At 44.3% G+C, this 23,014-nt stretch overlaps 1 protein-coding gene across 1 annotated transcript in view; it reads right to left on the bottom strand.

Annotated features, from left to right (window-relative positions):
- CPNE4 (copine 4) overlaps positions 1–23,014 on the bottom strand; it is a 148,966-nt gene that overhangs the window by 21,158 nt on the left and 104,794 nt on the right. Inside the window, exons 8-11 of the mRNA XM_054160928.1 lie at positions 22,481–22,579; positions 17,511–17,597; positions 16,286–16,345; positions 12,138–12,271 (exon numbers count right to left, since the gene is read on the bottom strand). Of these exons, the coding sequence (XP_054016903.1) occupies positions 12,138–12,271; positions 16,286–16,345; positions 17,511–17,597; positions 22,481–22,579 (380 nt within the window). The remainder of the gene's footprint in view (positions 1–12,137; positions 12,272–16,285; positions 16,346–17,510; positions 17,598–22,480; positions 22,580–23,014) is intronic.

The following is a 23,014-nucleotide window of genomic DNA, read 5'->3' as shown; positions in this document are numbered from 1 at the left end:
AGGCTAATTCAGGCACACACTTAGGGGACAAGGAATACAAAGCCATTAGAAAAGAATCTGAGGGGAGAAAAAAAGAGTCTTGTTTTACATCAGTGATTAAGCATACTTGGATTAGAAAAATCAAACCTTGTGGGGCTGCAACTTAATTGATTTTGGGCAAGAACAAGCAAAGACCAAAAAAGAATCTTACTCAGGTAGAATGTGTCTAAAGTCAATAAAGCAATGGAAAAAAGCTGATGTTGGCAGCAATTAGCCAACCTGAGAGGTGCTGAAACCCACACAGTGCCTGCATTTGCACTGCATCATTTCTTGAATGTAAACAAGCGCAGGTACTCACAGTATCACAGAATCACTAAGGCTGGAAAAGACCTCAAAGATCATCAAGTCCAACCTGTCACCACAGACCTCATGACTAGACCATGGCACCAAGTGCCACATCTGATCCCCTCTTGAACCCCTCCAGGGATGGTGACTCCACCACCTCCCTGGGCAGCACGTTCCAATGGCAAACAACTCTCTCAGTGAAGAACTTTCTCCTCAACTCGAGCCTAAACTTCCCCTGGCGCAGCTTGAGACTGTGTCCCCTTGTTCTGCTGCTGGTTGCCTGAGAGAAGAGACCAACTCCGTCTCCTACCTGCAGCTCCATTGTCTGCTCTGCAGCAACTCAGAGGCAGCCCTGACACCTCCAGCAGCTGTTCTGTCCTTCTGGTGCTGAGACTCCTGCAGTCCCAGTCAGAGAGAGGCACAGGCCTTACTGTCATTCTGGAATACCTCACTCCCAAGGCAGGATATCTGCCTCGGTCAAAAGCATCCAGGTCTGTTGTTAGAGCAGTGCCAGCTACTGCTGCCACTGGCTCGTGACAGCAAAGCTTCACCCTGTGCAACCCCAAGGCAGGACTCAATGCAGCTGCTCTTTAGATGGAAGTGCCCCAGCTCCAAAGGTGGGGGGAATCCTGGGGCCTGCCCCTGTGCCTAGGATGTTCTCTTGCCTCACTCAGGATAGCTCCACATGCTCCGTAGGAACCTTCTCATTGTTCAGCATTGAAAATGAAGTACATAGCTCTGCCATTCTGATTCAACCTTCTGGGACCAAGGAACTGACTTTCACTATCTCCCAGGGCTTAGTCTTCAAGGCCAGAAGTGAACCATGTGATGAGTGCTCATGACATCCCCTGTGTAAGAAAGATAATCACATTATTCCCTGATCACACCTCAAAACTGGTGGCTGACAGCTTTCAGAATAAAACAAAACTTCCCTGTGAGCAACCCTTTCCCCCTTGTCACATCAAACAAGGGGTGCAGCTCATACAAAGGTGTGCAGTTTAATGGCTGTTTCCCAAAGTGATCCTCTCCAGTCTTCCCAGCCACTGCTCACCTTGTCTTATGAGAAAATCCCAGCAGCTGAGCCTGCTGCCCTCCTACACTTGCAGCACTACAGCAGGGAAGAAATGACCCAGGAGGGCAGTCAAGGACTCTCTTGCTTTCAGGACAACCCCTTATGGTACAGAGGCAACACCAAGCTGCTGTATCAGGCCCAGGGCTATCACAGCAGCATGCAGCGGAATGCAGAGAAGCTTCTCAGCTTCTGGAAGCTGTGTCTAAGGTGAGGCCATCCAGGGACTGAAACTAAGACCAGAAAATGAAAAGATGGTTTCCTTCTGCCGCAGGGGTGAATTGTGTGCACCAGGGACTCCAGCCCTGTTTCCTAAGTTGGCATTTCAGCAGGAAAGGGGTCTGCTCTGATGACTTATTTTCTTCCTTTGTAATTTCAACTCACTCAGAAGAACAAAAGTGAGAGCTGGTTTTCTTTTCCTTTGTGTTGCTTGCTCAGATATTTGGGCTTCACTTGTACCAGGAAACAGGCTGGAATCCTGGCTGAAGCACAAGGACATGACTGTGGACACTCTCCTGGCATAGCACAGGCACCTGGCACCTAGCAGCCCTCAGAGACCTCCAGGGACAGTGCTGGGGATGGCTGTGATTGAGCTGGCTCCCAGATTGCACTCTGGGCATCACCAGGTTGTTCTGAGAGGAAGAAAGCTGAGGTACAAGGACATGGGTAGTGCCATGTCTTTGGCCTCAGGCCACATCAGGATGTTTGACTTTTTTGTTTAACCCTAACCAGAGAGGCCTTGGCATATGCAAAGGAACTGCCTGCGCTGTCCTGCTGGAGACAGATTGCTGAAGGGACAGGAGTGGAAAACCAAGCTGGCTCCATAAAACCTGGGCTTCACAACCAGGAGTAAGAAAAACATCATGGCTTGGCAGATCTTTACAGAATTACTCTGTCACATCTACTGCCCATTTTGCACTGCTCTTTGTTTTGCATTGGCTCCCTGGAGAACTCAAACTTGGCATCTATTTCAAAAGCTGAAGCACTTGACATAAAATCCAAACAAGCAAAAGCATCAGACTTTGGCTTTTACACCTGGTTGTGTAAGGTCTGTGAGCAGTCATGCAAGCACAAAGGTATGTGGCTGCTGACGCCCTTCCCAGCCCAACAGGCTTGCATTACTGAAAAGGACCAACAGCAGCAGACCTGGACTAGACCCTAAAGGCAGAATCAAGGAGAGAGCTCAGGTTCAGTATTGATATTGGTGAATGTAAATCAATGCACACAGAAGAGGATTGTCAGCACTCCCAGCCCACAGTCCTCTGAACAGAAATACAACCAAAGAAAAGTCCTTCAGAAACCTCAACTGTAACAGAATGCAGAGCACCAAATTCTGAGAATCTCCCATACTCTCCTTCTGGAACACAGCTCAGTTTTAGTCACCTTTCCTTCAAGCTCTCTGGTGGAAAGTGAGGAAGTGCAATGACAAATCAATACATCAGCAGGGCGCAGAGGAAGGATTTCAGTGAACTGTGCTGCAAAGGCACCAGCAGAGATGAAAGGAAGAGACAGCAAGGTTTTGTAATTGCAGAAGTTGTGCAGCTAACGTTTTCCAAGCAAGCCCAGTGTCACCAGGTAAGGAACACCTTGTCATAAAGAGGAGGACACAAAACAGAGAACGTTTCCAGGTCTTGTCTCATTAGTCACCGGAGCCTGCTGATACACAGAGCTCAGCTTTACTCTGGGAAGGATTTGCTATTCCTAGTGACAAAGAGGAGAACTCAGATGAAACTGTTCCACTGGGTGAATTCATGTCAAACATTAGAGCCTTTTGCAGTTCGCTCTGAACCTGCCAGCACAGGCAATGCTAGAGCTAGATTTTCACCAGCATGGCAATAGCTGTGTTCAGAAGGGAAGTAGGAGCTGCCAGGACTATGTGCTCTGAAAATCTAAATTGGGAATCTAAGGTCTTGACAGTATGGAGTAAATGTAGGGGGAAAGAAGGCCTCAGGCATTTTATACGCCATTTATTCCTTCTGAACAATGAACTTATAGCTCACCACTTCCTCAGGTTGTTTGGGACTCATTTACTCATGCTCATGGAAGGCCTTTAGAATGAAGCTACAGATTTTTAAGTTCCTAAAGTCCATGTAGCACTGTGTATAGATGCCAGTGGTCTGACTGGCATGAAAATCTGCTTGCTTCACACTGGTGCAAGACCTCTGAATCTGTGGTACTAGTGATACAGTGAATGCGGGAAAAGAAAGAAACAAGGGGTGGGGAGAAAGGAAAGCAAGAACCCATTTTTAGTTTCATATGATTAAGATTCTCAAAATTCACAGCTCTTTGAAATTCTTGCAAGGCATACAGCTGACTTGAATCCCTGGATATTAAGCTGTCACTTTTAATGTTGGGGTTGGGTCAGATCAGAATCACTGGGGAGATATTTTTTACATACTATGCTGCACCAAGCAAAATCAATTACCGTGCCTTTCATTCTCAGTTCCCATCTTCAAAGAACAAACTGTGGATCTGCTCTGTTCTAGAGACATTTCCTGTTATGAAATTAGATATTTTCCCTCTGCTAGAAAGAAATGTCAATGGCCAAAAGAAAAGGGGAGTGTCAAACATGTAACTGAAAAGAGTGTGAATGTGGGGAGAGGGAGACAGAAGGGGAGAGGGCACAAGGAGAGGGGTAAAGGAAAGAGGAAGAGAAAGGAGAAGAGAAAGAAGAGAAAGGAGAAGAGAAAGGAGAAGAAAACAACAAATGGCACAAACAAAGCAGTCATATCTAAACTCAATCAACATTGTAATCTTCCATGTTCAGGGAGTGAACTGGAGGAGCAGGAGCTGGATTAAGTGTTTCTTCTGAGTGTATGAATGAGTCGGGTTCCTGAGTGTATTATTTAGCAGTTATCTGAGCAGGGCTTGATGCCAGCAAATTCTGAATCACAACAGGTTGCAGGGATTAGCAGCACTTCCAAGAAAAATACAGAAATCATTTGAAATATTTAAACATTTCCAGTTCCCTGCTTTGCAAGCAGAGCTTGGTAAATACAGAACGTGATTTGCAGGACCGGACAGGGCTCAGTGAAGCCGTTCAGGAGGTAGGGAGCAGAACCCATTCGCCTTGCCCCTACACAGGGAGCACACTACCAGAGCAGCAACAACGAGCTGATTATCCTCCCTCTGGGTCACAAGAGAGAGCTGGGAGTGTGCAAATCAACAGCAAATTGCTGCAGCAGTTACACTCTTTGGGCTGTCACAAATGGCCATGCTACAGAACCATGTGCAAAATTCTGACATTAAAATTCATTTGCCATCTTTAATTACAGTTCTTAGTCACCTTAGGGGAGCTGGAATCTGCTGAATACTGAGAAATGGATACTGTCATCTAACTGGGTTTGAAGAACATGAGGGAATGCCTGTCCTGCCTGCTAACGAAGCAGGGGAATACCAAATCCCTGAACCTAACCACCATGGGCCAGCAGCTCATGAAATAACTTACAAAATCAAATCTGGGTACACTGGATTTAAACTTTCCTTTGTTAACACTAAAAGAATTGTAAAGGAAGCTGTGCAGGGTAAAAAAAAATATAATCAAGTGAACTCAGAGTAGACTGGGAAAAAAGTCATCAGAGCTTGAGGGCAGGGTAGGTGAAGCGGAATGCAATGGCAGTGAGATGTATCACTTGCTAGGAGGATAGCCTGGTAAAATGGCATGGTCAGGAAGGTGAGACAAAATGTCAGCTTGCCTGCAAGATGACAAATAAATTGGTTTATACCCACAAGAATAACCCAATTCAGTAAAATGTATCTGGAAAATTAAATGAGACTTTATAAATGGGAATACACTAGGGAAGGGGATGCTGCAAAAGGTGACAGAGCTTTATTTCACTGCTCAAACCAGGCAGATTCCAGACAGTCCTCTGTATGCTAGAGGGTTGCACAGATGTGCCTGTGCCTTCCAAACCCTTGTCTCTGTGGTGGAGTGACTTCTCTGTGGGATCATATATGGAAAACTGAACCATGGTGGCAAAGGTCATCCTCACACAGACTGCAAGCTCAGAGGTGACTTGAAGATGGCACTGCAGGCAGAAGACCAAATTTCCTCACTTATGGTACACTTGGTAAAGAACCCCAAACCCAACAGTGCTGGAGTCCTCTTGACACCTGTGTGGCTTTCAGGCAACCACAAGAAAGTCTTTGCTCTGTAGGCACAGGATGTGGTCCTTTTTTTCACAAATGACAGTGGAAAGGGACAGAAAATACCTAAGGGGGGTTCTGGGAAGAGGAATATAGGACTGCACTGGCACATGGAAGCGGCAAGGAGCTGGCAGAGGAATTTCTCATCAATATTCTCACGACACAAATCAGCTTCCAAGGGTGAGCAAGATAAAGCTGTTACAGAGATTACAGTATGATTTAATATGACCAAATGGGCCACTGATGCAATGTTACCAAGATGAAAATGACATTGAGTCAAAATGAAGACCACAGTCAAAGCAAGCTAGAGCAAAGTGCCAGTGAAATCCAGTGATGACTAAACATTTGACCAGGCACTGCTGGGCAGGCAGGAGGAAAGGGGCTGCCCATCTCCGCTCAGCTGCTGCTTTGGGATCTCTGGGCAGCGTTCATTTCACCAGAGTCTGGAGGGCATTATAAGAGAGTAAATGAAGCCTAAGTCACAAGAATTGCCTCACTTTAACTGAGAGTAGTTGGATGCACAAACATCCTGTTGAGGCTGACTCAGACTGGAGGTGTCTGCTCTCTGTTTGGAGGAGACCTGCATGACAAGATTCAGAACATGGTGTTCACCTGCCACACAGATGGGTTTCCCAATGGGAGAAATTTCCTTCTCAGCTATATGCTAACATGATAGAGTTAGTGATTAGCACAGTTAATGCATAACACTGCAAGGAGGACATTCACACTTCTGACACTGGACATGCTTGTGCTGACTAAAGATGTACCACATTAGTAACAGATGGAGCCAGTGATGATGGCAAGAGAAATTGCTGTCTCCTTTACCTATGCTTATTTACTTATTAGTATTTATTTACATAAATGTCTGCTCTCTACAGCAGTAGGTGGTATGAAGTTTCACAAAAAGTTCATAGGGGTTTATGCTTCAAGTTGTTCTCTTCAGAAAGAAGTGCTGACAGAGAAATCCCAGCAGCAGCTGCACAGTCCCAGGGAAGTGTCAAGTGCTTCATGGACTAAAGCTTTCCCTAAGAGGAGCCTTCAAGCTGAACTGAGAAAAGACCACACAGAAAGGCCATGCAGAAGACTCAGATTTTCATGTGCCTAGCAGCTGACAGAGTGCACCCCTGCTCTCTGCAAAGTATGAAAAGGAAGCAGTGATGTTGCTGAGACACTCAGAAAGGGCCACTTGGGACAGGTGGGCTGACACAGAATGGAGCCCCTGGAGAAGAGGTGGTGCAGACAACACACCAAGGTGGAAACAAGGTAAGGGAAGAGGCAGAGCTGTAAGAGCTGGCAGTAGCTGCCCTGGACACACACAGACATCTGTTCAGACACACAGAAAGAGTTATGTGCACAGCACAATAAACTGCTGGGAAGTCATCTTCCCAACACAGCTGTACCAAACTAATTCTCTTGTATTGATTCTGGGGATAAAAAGTGGTGATTGTAGAAATCCCTCTGTGGCAGTGGTCTGCAAACACAGGTTCCACAAAGACAAATACTAAACATCAGCACGTGTATATTATGGAATTGTGCCAGTCTAGGCCTTCAGCAGCTGAATTCAAGGATTTTCAGTCCAGTTTGGTGATTAAAAGTATTATCAATTCCTTTTGGCCAGTGCAGTTCTAGTCCTGAGTTATCCAAATCTTTCAGAATATGTTTCTCCACACCCAAGTTTACTGCTAAACATAAGCTACAAGCTTTTCTGCACAGGTTGTTGTTTCTCTGTTTTTTCTGATCTTGCATGTCTATGCAGAATTAGTCCTGTCAAAACACTAAATGAAAAGACTTGTATCTTCTCCCCCATGGCTTTAAAACCTGTTCAGATGGGCTCATCAGCTTAACAGTCTCCACAAAGTTTGTTTCTGTAAGTGACAAAGAGAGATGCTTAACAATGAAGCAGGGTGGTTTTTTTAATTGATCTGCACAGGTAGATTAGATGTTAACATCTCCAGCTCTACATTGGGATTTCATGAAACATTTCCTGTTGCATACAGGGTCAGTTGACCTGGGCAGCATTCTGTCACCCCAGTTTGAATGAACTGAATACTGAATACTGAATACCACTGCCTTAACCACAGCCAGTTCTGTGTTTCTGGGACTGATGTACCCTTCATTTGACTCAGGTCTTTCTTTTCTTAAATCTACACTGAGAAAGGTGTGCTAGACTGGGAATCCTGGTCTTTTTATTTTCTCCTTTCATTTTTCTCTTCAAGTGCACTTTATTGCATGAGGGAACACACTTGCTGAGGCCTAAAATACTGAAGAGGAAATCACAGAGAGGAATGTTTGCATCTAGTCAGTTGCTGCAGCAGTTCCTCGACTGCAGAGGCTACTGCTGAAACTTAGACTGACTTCAGGATTTTCACAACTTCTGTGGAATGTGACCCAGCTTTTAAATTTTCACTTTAAAGTATTTTACAAAGCTCTGCGCACAAATAGTTCCTGCACTTCGCAGCAATAAGGTCTCTTTGCTCACCAGTGGCATTTGAAGATTTGCTAACATGATCCCAGAATGAATGCCAGTTTTAAGGATCTACTTGAGCATTTAGGGTTAAGGAGGCTCTTTACCTGAGTAACAAAGGACATTGGGGTCAGGAAACAGACAGAATTTATCTTCCCTGTGTTTCAAGGAAGTGAGAAAATATCTGCAGTATCTTTAAGAGTGAATCAACTGACACCAAGATCTTTGAGCTAGATTTCGAACAGAAATAAAATTAAGACCAAATTTATGACCAATTTTATGACAACACTTTACAAAACTATATGGAATGCACAGATCAGAACAGGGGTGGTCCATCAAGAATGGGAAATTGCACAAAACACCAAATGCTTTAAAGTACTTGATCTGGTCTTTAAAGTATTTGTCTTTTTCAGGGTCTGAGTATTGATTTGAGCACACAAAAGGTGATCCTCCCTTTGTGAGCACTCTTCTAACGCAGTGAAGAACTCTCAATGTATGCACAAATACAAATGTCTGTGTAAAAAATATTCACAAAGATCATCCAGGTCTGTTGGAGGCACTGAACATTTGGGTGGGGGGTGAACAGCTAACAATAAAGGTCAAATTCAGTCAGACTCTTGACTCCATCTCAGTGCCATCTATGTTTTGCTTGAGTCAGATTGAATTCAGTGGGGTTAGACAATAAGCTTTAGTGTCTTGGTGAATCAGAACAGAGGGTTTAGCACAAAGATAAATATTTAATGCAATATAATAATGAGATTCTTAATAAGCAGAAGAGAAAAGAAAGCTTCTAAACATAGAAAGCAGATTTCAAACTGAGGAAGGGATTTGCAAGTCCTGCCATCACTGAAATTTGCAATAACATGAGCTCATGTAGGGATGATTTCCGCCTTCAGCACTGTGTGCATGTAACGCATTTATCCTTACAAACAAGCTATTTGCAGTCCCATTCCTGCCCTTTTTCCTTTGCCAGAGACAGCAATCACTATGGAAAGAAGGATGAGCCACACTCACGGCCAGTTGGTTGTATTCCAGCACTGGCAAAACAAATCATGATGATCAAAGGCCCAGAGAGTTTTCTAAAGGGTGTGCACTCTTGTTACTGTGACTTTGGACTTTGCTCTGCAGGGGAGGATAAAAAATGGCACAGAAATCAACTCTTTTGCAGCATCTCTAAGTGTTAACCATGCCTATTAAACACCCAGCAGTGTGTGATACCTGTCTATGATGTGAATATCACTGCATTTATACACACAAGTAAAACTCTAGTTGTAAGTGCATAAATTCATCTTTGTGTGTGGCCAGCTATACAGCTCCAGGTGCTTACATGAGAGATTCACAGCACATCTACACCTGTCTTGGCAAAAGGACTTGGTTTATCTCCAGGTAGTGTTTCTCAGGTGTTTCCAGATTACCAGAATGGAAACAAACTTGTCAGTGTGCTCCTCCATAGAGCCATCTGCTAGGATACTCAAATATTTTCAGTAGGAAATTTTCTGTGTTTTCATCCTTCCAGTATTTCTAACAACATTTCAGAGCCTAATTCCTTAAAAACAATGAATGTCTCTCCTTCCTTAATGATCTGTTGCTGCTGTTGCTTAGCCACTGATCAGAGCACCTACAAACTGTCTTCCCTCTGATCCCAAACACTCTTACAGCCTGAAACAATTCCCCCATAGGATACAGTAGGAAACCTTTTGTGCAGGCAGCTTTTGCATTTCCCACACCTTTATCAGACTGGTCTATCCCCACAGCACTGCAGCATCTCCACAATCAGGACAATAATCAAAGCCTGTTTCTCAATCTCTGAGTAGTGCTGATGAAAGAATGGTTCTCATTCTTCCACGCTTAACTGCGCAGGACGGTGCTATTCATTTAACTGCTTCAGCAGCCTCCAGATAAAAGGGCTTTGAGATGAGCAGGGATTATCCCACTGTACCACGGGATGTGAAGCAGCACTGAATTTGGAGCATTAATTACTTAGAGACATATGATGTTAGGCTGATCCATCCAGAAACCTGGTTTATGAGAATATTTGGCTGGACTGACAGCACTCACTGGAGTATATAAAGAAAATGTTGGATTTGAGTGTAGTCTCCATTAATTGCCAACCCAGGTCCTCCCAAATTACAAATAAATGTGAATGTTTCTAATTACAGAAGTGTATTAGTAGCCATAAGCTTCTACCTCGCCCCCCCACCCCATAAAAAAGCAGTAGTATCCAACAGCTGTGCTATGAAGGCATTGCAAGCAACAGATCTGACTTTATTCCAGCTACCTTTTCACCTGATGGAATACACTAATCCTGAGACCCAGAAGAAAACACTCTATATCCCTTGGCTCAGACTGACATCAGCCAGCTCTGCCTATTGAGGTAATCAATGGGTATGAACTGTAAGAGTTCAGATTATGAGCCCTGACACTGTTGTGCTCTCCTGTTTGAATCTTACTGAACACCTGTCCCCTGTATCACCTGGCCCTAGGCAGACCTGATGTGCAGCCAGTCCCTCTCTTTCCCCTTCTGGCTGATCTTAACCTGGAGACAGAAATCCTGCTCTGGTACCTGAAGCACAAATGGGCTCACTGGGGCAGTTGTGGGTCTGTGAGATTTTTACTGCATTTGAGACTGGGTTTTTAAAATTGTTTATACAGAAGATGCTCAGACATCTCAAGGCTGCAACTAAACACAAAAGGAACTCCTGTATAGAAACTGTGGATTATTCTGTGTGAAGCTTTGCTCCTCCTAGATTCTTCTTTGGAGAAATGATAAGTTTTCATTGCCAGCTTGCTGGGTGTAAAGTATGCAAGCCCAAAGCAGAAGTCCTCATTTGACATTTTGCTTAGAAAGCACCAGCCATGCTGCATCAGCTCGCCCAGTGGAACGGAGAGTGGCACAACCTGAGAGCAGGCACAGGCCAGGACACTGCCCTGGGAAAAGAAACTCTGGCTTTTGCTCAGCCCACAGCTGACACAACCTCAGCTCTGCTGATTAGCATTGACAGGCATTTTCTGCAGCACAATGGGGCTGAATGATGCTGATGATTTCATTTAAGAAACATGTGGCCATTATTGTCTTTCACTGATTGGAATATGCAATATTGAGAGAAGAATCCTGGTTTGGGATCACTATCTCTGTACATGAGGGACTGTGCCACTTAACTATTTGATTTTTAAAAAAATAGACCATAAGTGATAAAATACAAAAATCTGTCTGCATAAACCAGCCCTTTTCATTCTGTTCCCTGTTTTAAAGTATATTAATTCTCTGAGTTATTGCTGGTAATTATTAAATTACTGGGTAACCACTGAGGAATTATCAGCTTATTATAACATAATCATTTTCTCAGACTCATTGCCTAAGTTTGACCACCAAGTTCTTACAGAGACTGTCTCAGGGCAGTATTTTCTGCAGTCTTCTTACAGGAAGTGCACTTGGTAATTAGATTAATAATGGGCAATTAATTGGATAGAAGCAAGCAGCTTATTTGAAATCAGCAGAATTACATAATGCAGTCAAAACAATGAGGTGCATTTGTTTATTTATTGCAAGCCTTGCTGTGTGCCCACATTGCCACTACCTTTTACTATTCACTTTGCAAGAGGCAGTAATATCCTACAGGAGAACACTGGAATGGGCCACACCTTTACTTTTGACAACAGCCACAGCCACTAAGTAGTTCAGGCAACTACCAGTTCTGTTTCAAGCACAGCACCTAGAGAGCACTGTTCTGCAGCAGGGACAGTATCAGGCTCCCCAGTCTTGAGCATGTACACAGGGCATGGATTTGTCCAGCCAAGGCAGCAGTCACAGAAAGGATGCTGTCAGCATGTGCAGAGCAGGCTTCAGGGTTAACTCTCATGAAATGTGCACTCAAACAGGCAGCTTCGGCTTGTGAACGCAAACCTGAACCTTGACATGCCAGCCAAGAAGCAGGTCTCTCATGACTCTGAAACTAACTTAACCCCAGTGCCACTCCCAGAAGTGTGTGCAGGCAGACTGATGGCTCTGACATGCCCTCATTTCTGTTAAGTGACTGAACACAGAGCTAGCACAGCCAGCAGCAGGCAGACATCGATCTCACACTGTGAAAACACTTTCTGAAGACAACTCTGTTACCCAGGGTGGTGATTTACCTGTCATAGTCCTGGCAGATCTCCCCGACAGCTACCAAGGCTTTCAGATACTCGTTGGGCTGGTAGGGGTGGATGTAGTGCAGTGAGCAGCTGTTGCGTGGATCGCCGTTTGATGCGGTGAAATCGATAGCCACCTGCAACAGAATCATAGAATCATCATACAATTGTTAGGGTTGGAAGGGACCTCAAGGATCATCTAGTTCCAAATCCCCCTGTCATGGGCAGGGAATCCTTACACTAGATCATGTTGCCCAGAGCCATATCCAGCCTGGCTTTAAAAACCTCCAAGGATGGGACTTTCACCACCTCCCTGGGCAACCTGTTCCAGTGCCTCACCACCCTCATGGGGAAGAACTTCTTCCTAACAAGGGAAGCCAGAGTCCTGTGCTGCTCTGGGCGTACCTGCACTCACAGCAGCCAGAAACTGCAGCCTCAAAGCAAAGAGATGTACATCTCAGTTAGGATAGTATTGATAAAGATGTCCAAAAGTAAAAGAGCACTTAGAAAATAAGAGGTAATAAAACTAAAATGGCACAACTAGGGAAAAAATAATTAACTGCATTATTGTTAGGTGTGGAAAATTATGTTCAGATACAAAAGAATCAAATTTACTATCTCTAGTTTCTCATACTTAATTAAATTGTTCCAGCCCACGTGATATTCAGGATGTAAAAGCTTTGCAGCAAAAATGACCCAAGGAAGTTAAAAGCCCTACTAAAACTATAATTTACAACTCCATTTAGGGACAATCCTTAGCTATTTGAAATCTTACTCTGGCTGTAATAATAGTAGCAGATACTGCCTATCTGGTAGTTTTTATCTTGAAAGCATTAAATAAAGCATTAAACAAGTAACCCTCTCCATTTCACAGATAATAACAAGCTACAAAGTGAGCTGCAGGGTAAAACCACAGCTCTAGTCCTGCACTGTTTTTTGCATTGCAAAGGCTTAGAAAGATTGTGGAAAGCATTCAACACATGAGCAAGTATCAGTGAATCCTCTGAAAATGCCTTTCTCCCTTTTAAAATGCTCTTTACAGCTCTCACTGAAGACATGCTCCAGCATGCATCTCCCAGTGACCAGAGAGTCCTCACCCAAACTTCTGATGCTGCCTTCCAGCATCAGAAATTCCTAAAAGGAGCAATAAGAAACCCAAAGGGTCCCACAGAGGGCACAAAGTCCTGTACAAATGTTGCTACCATTTTGTCCAGTGCCCTTCTCCAAAACACAGAGCTCCATTCTCAGTTCTAGAGTGCAGCTGACAGGCCAGGCCCTTGCTGAAGGCTGCAAAAAGAACTCTGAAGTCCCAGAGTTGCCTCTACAAGTATGCAGCCTCTGCTTGGCAAAGGGAGGTCTAATTTAGGCAGCTATGCAATTAGAGGGAAACATTGCATTTCATTCTCCCTTTAAAAAATGCCAATCCTCCTGAAACTTATTTTCATTGCTAAAATTCAAAAGGAAAAGTCATACTGAGGAAGTGCAACATGGCTGTGCCCCAGTGTTTCTGATTTTCCACCTCTAACTCTCAACTGAAGAAAAATATTTTTCACTGGGCTCTAGCTTGGAAATCCCTTTGCTGCCTCAGTCAGCTGTGCACCCCCCAGCTCCTCACCACACAGCAGTCAGGACACAGCAGCTTGAACTGGCTTTTACCTCCACTTCCACACTACCCGCTGCTCATCACTGACCAGCCTGCTTCCCACACTTTTCCCAAAACTGACAGCTTGATTTAATTGGGAGAAATCAAGGGAAACCTCCCAGGTATGGGGAAGAAAGAAACTCCAGTGGTTTGTGGAACAAAAAGGTAAATCCAAAGATCCCTGTATGGGTTAGCTGAGTTTTGGGACACTTGTAAAACCTTAGCCGAAGTGTGCAGGTTTCCTTATGAGAGATGCTTGTTTTCTCTGACAATAATTTAATCTGAGTTTATTGTTCTGATCATACAAAATGCAAAATGTCACTGAGTGAGAGAGAAGCAAAGGGCATTCCTGTAAATTTCTTAAGAGTAGGCATTTTAACTGATAATCTTAAAACAGACATTAACAAGCCTCAAGGGACGCATAGGACAGCACTGGACAAGTCTTCCTTCGTGTCTGTTAGTCATGGCTAAGTGCTTCTCAATAAGAGCAGTAAGAGAATAAGAGCAGTAAGAATAAGCAGGGGGTTTCATGAGCTTGGAACAAAATCAGTGGCTAGTGTTTGGAAAATTAAACCCCCCTTCCCAGAACAAGCTTGCTGTTGGAAATGGTCCTTGTAGTATAGATCTGATGGTAAGCAGTGTGCTTGGAAGCAGTGTGCTTGACTTTGATCCCCATCCCTGCTTGACTCCAAAGGGAGGACTTTTAAGAAGGAAGATTGTTGTTACAATTCCAAAACACCACCACAGAGCTCTGATCTTCTGGCACTGCCCAGCAGGGCCAGCATCTTGTGCATACACACAGGATAAGGATCTGTAAATACGTCACAGAAGCTAGGCTGATACCACACCTGAGCTAATCTTGCGGGCAGCAAAGCAGGAATCCTTGCTGCAGTGCAGAGTTTAGATTTTTCTCAGTGTATCTTTAAATGTAGCAGTCCCAGCACAGCCAAATAAACAGCAATGGCTGCATTCTCACTGCTTTTCCCCTCAGCCTTGTAAATGATGCATTTTCATTGAACTGCAAACACACTGCACAGCTTGGACCTCCTGCTAGACCTGTCAGCAATGCATCAGCCTGCCCAGCACCATGACCTGCCTGACAGAATCTGTCCAATACATCTTCCTACTACAGTCCCTTTTGTGGGTGTTACACATCCTTTCTGCTGTATTTCCTGAAGTGATGAGAACATCTTCTGACTACAGACCCACTTGCACTGCCAGCTTCTGAACACCTCTTCTGAGGCAGGGAATGTGTCTGATAAGAGACACAAGGGTCTGCAATAAGCACTGCACAAAAATAGCAGAGTGGCATCAGCACTATTGATCTCTGCAGATGACAGCTTCCTAATAGATGGTTTTGAAGTGAAGGATGAGTTTGCTTTCTTTTTCTAAAAACATTCTTGCTAACTGCAAACTCTGCTCTTACAGCAGATGTACCAAGCATCCCAAGAACACACAGCATGATGTCACCAAAGCCTTCATTACTGCCCTAAATTAACAAGTACATGCTACTACAGCTTTTTGTTATCAAATGGATGCTTGGCATCCCCGTGTCCCTCCCTCAGCAAGTGCCTTTTCAAATCACGCTTGTGTCACACTGCCTGCACACAGCAGGAGCTCCCCAGAAATGCCATTAACATTCAGACAACAACAACAACACGTGTGCCAGGAGAGCTGCAAGCAATTCCAGACCCATTCCAGTTAAAACAAATGGAAATCTGGGACCATGTGAAAAGAGGATTCTCTTATGGCTGCAGAAAGCAAGGGAACAGAGAGATCTCCCTACAGGCTGCAGCCTGTGGGTCCAGTGCTCAGAGAACAATCCCTGGTATGTTTCTGGAAGGAGCAGCACAGCTCACAACCAGTCCATGTTGCTGTCACTGAGGACTGGTGCATCTGAGGCAGGAGGAAGCAAACTATGCCAGCTACCTTGCCATTCACTCCAGACCAGCAGAGAGAGCTCCCTGGCTGTGCTCTCTCAGCTGGTGGCTTTCTGTATGGCACCACTGGAGGGGACCCAAAGTTCTTTGGTAGAAGGCTCATTCTGGAGAGGAAGACTTGCCCACAAGGCTGATGAACAGGATGTCTAACATTTAAGAGGCTAAAGGCAGGTGAGATGAAATCCCCCACTGCGAGACAGTCCCAGCAAGGGGAAATTCTTTGACACAAACCAAGGCTCCACAGCCAAAGGCCAGTCAGCTCTGCCACAGGGGCTAACTCAGATGGAACTGGGGTGATTACAGCACCTTAGTTAGCTTCTCACCACTGCATGAAGCTGCCCTTGCTTTTTGCAGTGGAATTGTTACTGCTGCAAAACCCAAAAGTAAAAGAAGAGAAATCTTACTGCACAAGCATAGTTTTATTTTCTGTGCTTAATACATTTTGCAAGATGACCTTTAATAATTCACCAGGGAATGACATGTGAGAACCATTTCCTGTGACAGGAAGGGATAGGTGTTCTGAGAGGATTCCCTTTTTAAGAATCAACTTAGAAAAGCATGGCACTTACTGTAAACTGTATTTGGCAGCCTCCCATGATATAATCTAGGAATGAGTGCATCTTGTGGATCTGCAGACAAGAAAGCAAGACAGTCAGCATAGCTGTGTACTGCTGGAACTTGTGAGAACTGTCTGAAAAAGTTTAACTGCAAGGGGGAAAGGGACCAACCAGAAACAAGGAAGAAAATGTCAAATATAGTTTGAAACAGAAACAAAAACATACCAAAATTCTACAATTAATGAAAAGAAGATTCACACCAAAAGTAGGACCAAGCTCTGCTCCTTCTCAGTGGGACCTCAATGGTAATTTTGCTATTGGTTTAGGAGGAAGAAGAGTTTTGCAGAAATGATGGAAGTATCAGAAGGGAAACACAGAAAAGGCCAGCTGGCAATCATGTAAGTGTAAATGTTTAGTACTGCCTACTCCAGGCATGACAGCAGGGACAGTGCAAGAGAAACGGGAGAGCTGAGGGACAGGCAGCTTACTTGTGGAATGTGAGTCCTTGCCTTGCCTTTGTGCAGGGGAGCAGTGTCCTGGTTTTGGCCGGCGTAGACCTGATTTTCTTCACTGTAGCTGGTATGGGGTCATGTTCTGGATTTGTGATGAAAACAGTGTTGATAACACAGGGCTGCTTTACTTACTGCTGACAGTGGCTGAGCAGCGCTTACGTAGTCAGGGGCTTCTTTCAATCTCAGCCCCACTGTGGGCAGGCTGCAGGTGCACAGAATGGTGGGGGGGGGCACAGCTGGACAGCAACTGACCAAAGGGATATTCCAGACCGTGGGACATCATGCTCAGCAGTAAAAAGGAAAGGAACAAGGAGAAAGGGAGGGACGTTTGGAGTGATGGTGTTTGTCTTCCCAAGTGACTGTTACATGGGATGGAGCCTGGCTTCCTAGAGACGGCTGAACACCTGTCTGCTGCTGGGAAGCAGCAAATTAATTCCTCCTTCTACTTTGCTTGCATGTGCAGCTTTTACTTCACCTTTTAAACTGGGCTTGATCTCGAGCCACGAGTTTTCTCACTTTTGCCCTTCTGATTCTCTCCCCCACTGCATTAGATGGGAGTGAGCAAGTGGCTGCCTGGTGCTGAGCTGCCAGCTGAGGTTAAACCATGACAACCCTTTGCTACGCTACAGGTAGTTCCACTTTGTTGTCTGTGTTTCCAAACATGATTGAAATCCATCACTGAGAGCTCAGTAAAGAGACAGTCAAAGAGTAAAACACTTATTTACCTTGCACTGGTTGAGGATGACAATGCCTGAGTTCTTGTAATTCTTCTTCTTTGCTTTGTACTTGGGGTTGATGCATTCCCATTGCACCTGTGAAAAAGAGCAGCCACCTCTTGAAGGAAAACTTCTGTACAAATGGAGCAATTCACAATAATGGCCCTGTCTGAGCTCCACAGTTGAATAAATCCTATCAAACAATGGTGCTCATGGAAGAACAAAATGAAAACCATTAACTATGTAGAGAATGATCTGGAAGTGTTTAGGAAGAGAATGGAAGGGGTGCTTGGTGCTATGGTTTAGTTGATTAGATGGTGCTGGATGTGATGATCTCGAAGGTCATTTCTAACCTGGTTAATTCTATTCTATTCTATTCTGTTCTATTCTATTCTATTCTATTCCATTCCATTCCATCCCATCCCATCCCATCCCATCCCATTCCATCCAGTTTATAACATGACTGTTTTCTTTCAAGTGTTGGCAGAAAACCTGATGTTGCCTAATGTAAAGAATACTTCCCCAAAGGGAAGTAGGTGACCTGTTATCTAATACTGAACCATATCTATCTGAAGTGTTATGACATTGTGCTCACAGCAAAGACCTTTGTAAGTGTGTGACACCTTTTCCATAGAGAAAACACGCACAGGGGATCTGTCTGAGCAAAGTGTTTGAACACGTAAAACTCTTTCCACCTTATGAACAGCCCCAGTGATTTCACTGTGCTTCAAACCACTGCCTAACAGCAATTATTTGGATGTCTCTGAAGTATTTCAAACTCAGAGCTTTTGTCAAATGTCAAAAAAGAGAAGGCAGAACATATGGCTTTGGAGCACTGTGAGACCTCTTCAGCACAGGGGAGGAGTATTTCATCACTGTGTTACTGGAGACAGATGACAGAGTGAAGAATGGGCAAAGGAAAAAACGTTCTGCAGGAAGCACATCTGCTTGCTCTCTCAGTTCGCCTACAGCTCAATTATTTGTCTCATGAAATGGATTTTCCACCTGAGAAGAGAGGCAGACACAGGCACATGTTCAGGGGAAACCCTCCATAAACACTTTTTCCCTGCTACCCAGGGAGATGTTACTCTCTGCAGTAAAGATGCTGCCAACCCAAATATCCTCACCCCTTCTCTTCCCCTTTCAGAAGAGAAGAGCAAAGAAGGCAGCCACCCATGTCACATAGCAGCAAAGGGTAGTGTAGGTGACTCAATGCTGGCAGCCACTGCAGAACCAAAATTGGGCTACCAATAGCACAAGCTATTCAGAGAAATAAATTAAGGTGTCAGGAGAGTTTCCTGTACCCTAAGGCAAGAGAAATCACACTCCAGAGCAGCTGCTGTCTCCGGGATGCTGTGCTGGCATGCCAGCATATCAGGTAGTCTTGTGAGGAAAGGGCAAGAGAACTATGGCAAAGCTCTGGTGATCATCAGCATGTTCCCCTTTCTCTCCAGCAATCCTCTTGTTTCTCTCTTCCCTTCAGGCAGAGCTGCTGCCACAAATGGCATAGCTTGTAAGTGACAAAGGACTCAAATGGACAGGGCAAAACAACCTCACTGATAGCAGGCAGCATAACATCTTGCACCATTTCTTTCTGGGGCCTCAAGAAAAGCAAATCACTTTGAACTCTTCCTGCCTGAGAAGCTGCTTTATTCCCACCATCCCTTCTGGCAAGAGAACAGAGGGGTCTTTTTCTTCTTTAGGCTCAGAAAGAAGTCCACCAAGGCAGAAAAGCAGCTTTTAATCTCTATCAGAGGATTCTTTTGGAAATGTGAACCTGGGGAATGAAATAAAAATGAAAGCATTTCTTGTGTCCTCGGCCATGGCCCCCTCACCTCACCCATGCTCTTGATTTCATGGATGTGGCAGGTGCCTGACATGGTTGCACCCTCCTCTGAGGCATCTGCAGACAGTCCTGGATGAACTTGACTGTCTCCTGTCAAAACTAGACATGGAATTGTCCATTGGTGTCAATAAACTCCTTGGTCCATTACCAAAGGTTTAAAAGTGTCATCCATGCAGCTATCTGAAGAGCTTCCTGATGCAAAGGGCCTGAGTGAGTGCCACAGTCAGGCATCCTGGCAAATGGGGAAACCCAACTTGGCTACCCTCAGCAGCCCTCCTCATCCCCATAACAACACCTTGAGGTTGTGGGAACGTCCATGGAGGTGCTCAGCACAGCACAGCACAGATCCCTGCTCCCCTCTCCCCTGTGGCGTGCACAGACACATGGCCAGGTTTATGTAACACAGGAACAGATTCTGCCCTTACATAACTCCTGTGCTGCATGGGGATCCAGCTGCTCTCTATTTCCATGACCTTCCCCCCCCTCCAAAATCTCTCTGGCTTTATTGCCTCTCTTTAAAAATAATTTAAAAGTTACTTTTTTTTTTTTCCTCATTAGAGGATTTCTCCTTTCAGTTAGGAAAAGCTTTAACACTCAAACTTTTCTAGGCTTCTTTTCAAACATCTGATAGATTAATGAGAACACTTTCTAAAGCTGCCCCTGCACAGTACTACAGACATCTATGTATCTGTCTACCTAGCAGAGGTTTCTATGACACACACATTTGGAACAAATCCTAGGCATACAATCAACTCCAAGTAGTTACCAGTATTTCACTAAAACAAAATTCCTGTTACAGACAGGGGGGACATTGTTCCTGCTGTGCTTTACTGTGTCAAGATTATGGTGAAGGAGTAAATGACAACTGTTGGAATGGTGGAAAATCTTGAATGGAAGCTTTAGAAATGCCTGCTACAGAGATGCACTGAACAACAGGATGTCTGTGTGCTGTTTGTCACTGGTGGCCAGTATGAAAACAGGCTGTCAGAATCCAACAGTCTGTGACAGCAGGGCCATTATGGTGGAACAAACACACACACCAAGCTGTTCTCCTGAGCTTGTTCATCATCAGGAAGTCCTCTTAAACAGCATGAATTAATTTATCTGTAGCTGTGGCAGTTTTAGGCTGATGCCTAGGAAAGTCTTCCACAGACTGAATAGAAAAGTGATAGAATGTAAATAAATTACCATTGGATGTAAAAGGGAAAATAATGCTAAGGCCTAAATACTCCCATTGGTCTGATAACTAACATAAAGTTAGTTGTATAAACTAACTCTCTCTTTTTGACTTCTTCACTCTAGCAGATTCCTGCTGGTGCTTTTGCCTGGCTGTTGCTGACCTTGGCTGCATTCTTGTTCTGGCTAAGTACTAACAAGCTACCTTCTGCTCTTCTCTCTCTCTTACTCCGTGCACAGCAGGGAAATGGAGGAAGAGGAGGAAGCTGTTGGCAACCCCCTGGTTGTGTCCAGCGGGGTTCCTGTGTTGTTTATAAATTGTAAATACATGTAAATTTGTATATCTTGCACATATTCATTGTATTTCATATTTCTAGACTGTAGTTTTACTTGTAAATATAGCTTCATTTGCTTTCAACTGAGCTGGTCCGGCAAATTTTATTTTGGGGGGTAATTTCAATCCACCACAGGAGCACTGACCAAAGACCAACCAGCTTTCCTAGGAATCAGGCCTTTCAGCTGTGGAGAAGCAGCTGTCACTGAAGTAGCCTACATCACACTGTTGCTCCATCACCATAAAGGACACAGAATTAATCCTTCACAGCTACTCCTGCCACCCCGGTCTGCAAGGCTCCCGCTTTGGCCAATGAGCTGCCTGTTTGGGAGCTGCTCTGATGCTCTCCTGAAGACACTGATAATAGAAACACACATCTTTACCACTCTCACACAGCCCTTTTCTCAGCCACTGCTGCTTGCTACAAAACTGGGGTGCTGTCCTCCCTGTAATTCACTCTGGAATGTGTTTTCCTCTTCAGGCAGATTGGGTTTTCAGTGATGTCACATCACTGTTCATGTTACTCATGGAATCTCCTCACTTCTTTGGTAGGTTTTATTTCCACTCAATTTCAGTTTGGTTTAAGTTTCAGTCCTCTGACTTAGTTTGAGAGAACAAGCCAGGGTTTCATTTGCACTCAGGTTCTGCCCAGGTGGTCTTTACAAGGGGCTTATGTGTACCAACAGTATTGACACATGAGCAACACTTTCTACAACCTAGGTTAAGAACATTAATAGAAAATGTCTAGAGGAATCAAAAACATTCTTGACCTATGGAACAGCCAGGCCGCTCATTGTTTGTTAAACAACTTCTGACTCTTTGTTAGCTTTCTATGAGCACATTACCAACAGAACCTCACCATAAAGCCCAAATGAAGCTTATCAGGCATCTGTGTTTGCTTTTGAGATCACCATGAAGTGGTAAACACAAGTTACCAGCAGATTAAAAAGTCAGCATTTTCAGCTCCCCCTCGGAGAATTCATCAAAAACCAACACCTTCAGGAGTAAGTAATAATAGGAAATGACACTTTCTGGAATTAGATATGCCAAATGATTTATCATATTTAATAAGTACCATCAAATTCAATTCTAAAAGATCAGGCTGACATAAAGAAGTGAATTATTAAGAAGTTAACAATTTAATTTTCCCCTAGGACTGTAATATTTAGAAAATAGATGAGTTTCATTGTGGTGGGTTCAATTAGAGCTGGCAGCAATGAAGGCAGCCCATGAGAAAGAGGGAAGGAGCAGCCCTCACCCACTGAAGGCCCCCAGGGCAGCAGGGGACTGCTCTCAGTACCCAGATGGAGCATCTTCTTTGCTGTTACAGCTCAGCACCTTAGAGAAGCCTCATGATCAGGTTCAGAGGAAACGAATCTTAGCAGAAAGAAACACCTGCAGAGTGTGGACTGGAAAAACATTCTAAGTACTTCAGGTGTGGACATCTAGGACAGGCTGCTTTATGCATTTTCAGATAACCTAAAAACCTATGGGAGAGATCAGCACAGCACCTCACTCTGAGCAGCAGTGAGGCAACATCCCCTGCTCTATCGCAGGATTGCCTGAGGAATGCTGCTTTATGGATCTTATGAACTGGGACTGCATGGGTGGTTGTCCACTTACCTGTCTTCCTTCCATAGCTCCTCTCATTTCCTTGAAAGTTGAGCTAAATTCTCCAATGAAGTCGTGCTTGCCATTGGAATCCCAGTCCCAAACAATGCACTGGGGAGGCAAAGGGGAAAAGAACAAAAGAGCACATTTTGCTTCAAATAGAAACAAGGTTTTATGGGAAAAAAGCTACAAGAGAAATTATGCTGTGCATTGGAAGGGTGCTATCTAAAAGGAAATCACCTGACACGTTAGAAACATCTTGTGCAGCTCAAAATGCAAATGACAAGTGGAATCTCAGCCCAGCTTGCTGCTGACAATGGTGTGTGTGGCAGTTCTAGGTTGTGCCTAGAAAATTTTCCCCAGATCTTGAACAGAAAAATGATAGAATGTAAATAAATTACCACTGGATGTAAAAGGGAAAATAATGATAAGATCTAAATAATTCTATTGGTCTGATTACTAACATAAGGTTAGTTGTATAAACTAACTTTTTCTCTTTTTGGCTTCCTTTGCTCTGGCAGATATTAGCTGGCTTTTGCCTCAGTG

Source organism: Dryobates pubescens, chromosome 4 (assembly GCF_014839835.1).
Source record: "Dryobates pubescens isolate bDryPub1 chromosome 4, bDryPub1.pri, whole genome shotgun sequence".
NCBI lineage: Eukaryota > Metazoa > Chordata > Aves > Piciformes > Picidae > Dryobates > Dryobates pubescens.
The sequence above is the reverse complement of the archived record's forward strand: the minus strand, read 5'-3'. Positions and strand labels throughout refer to the sequence as shown.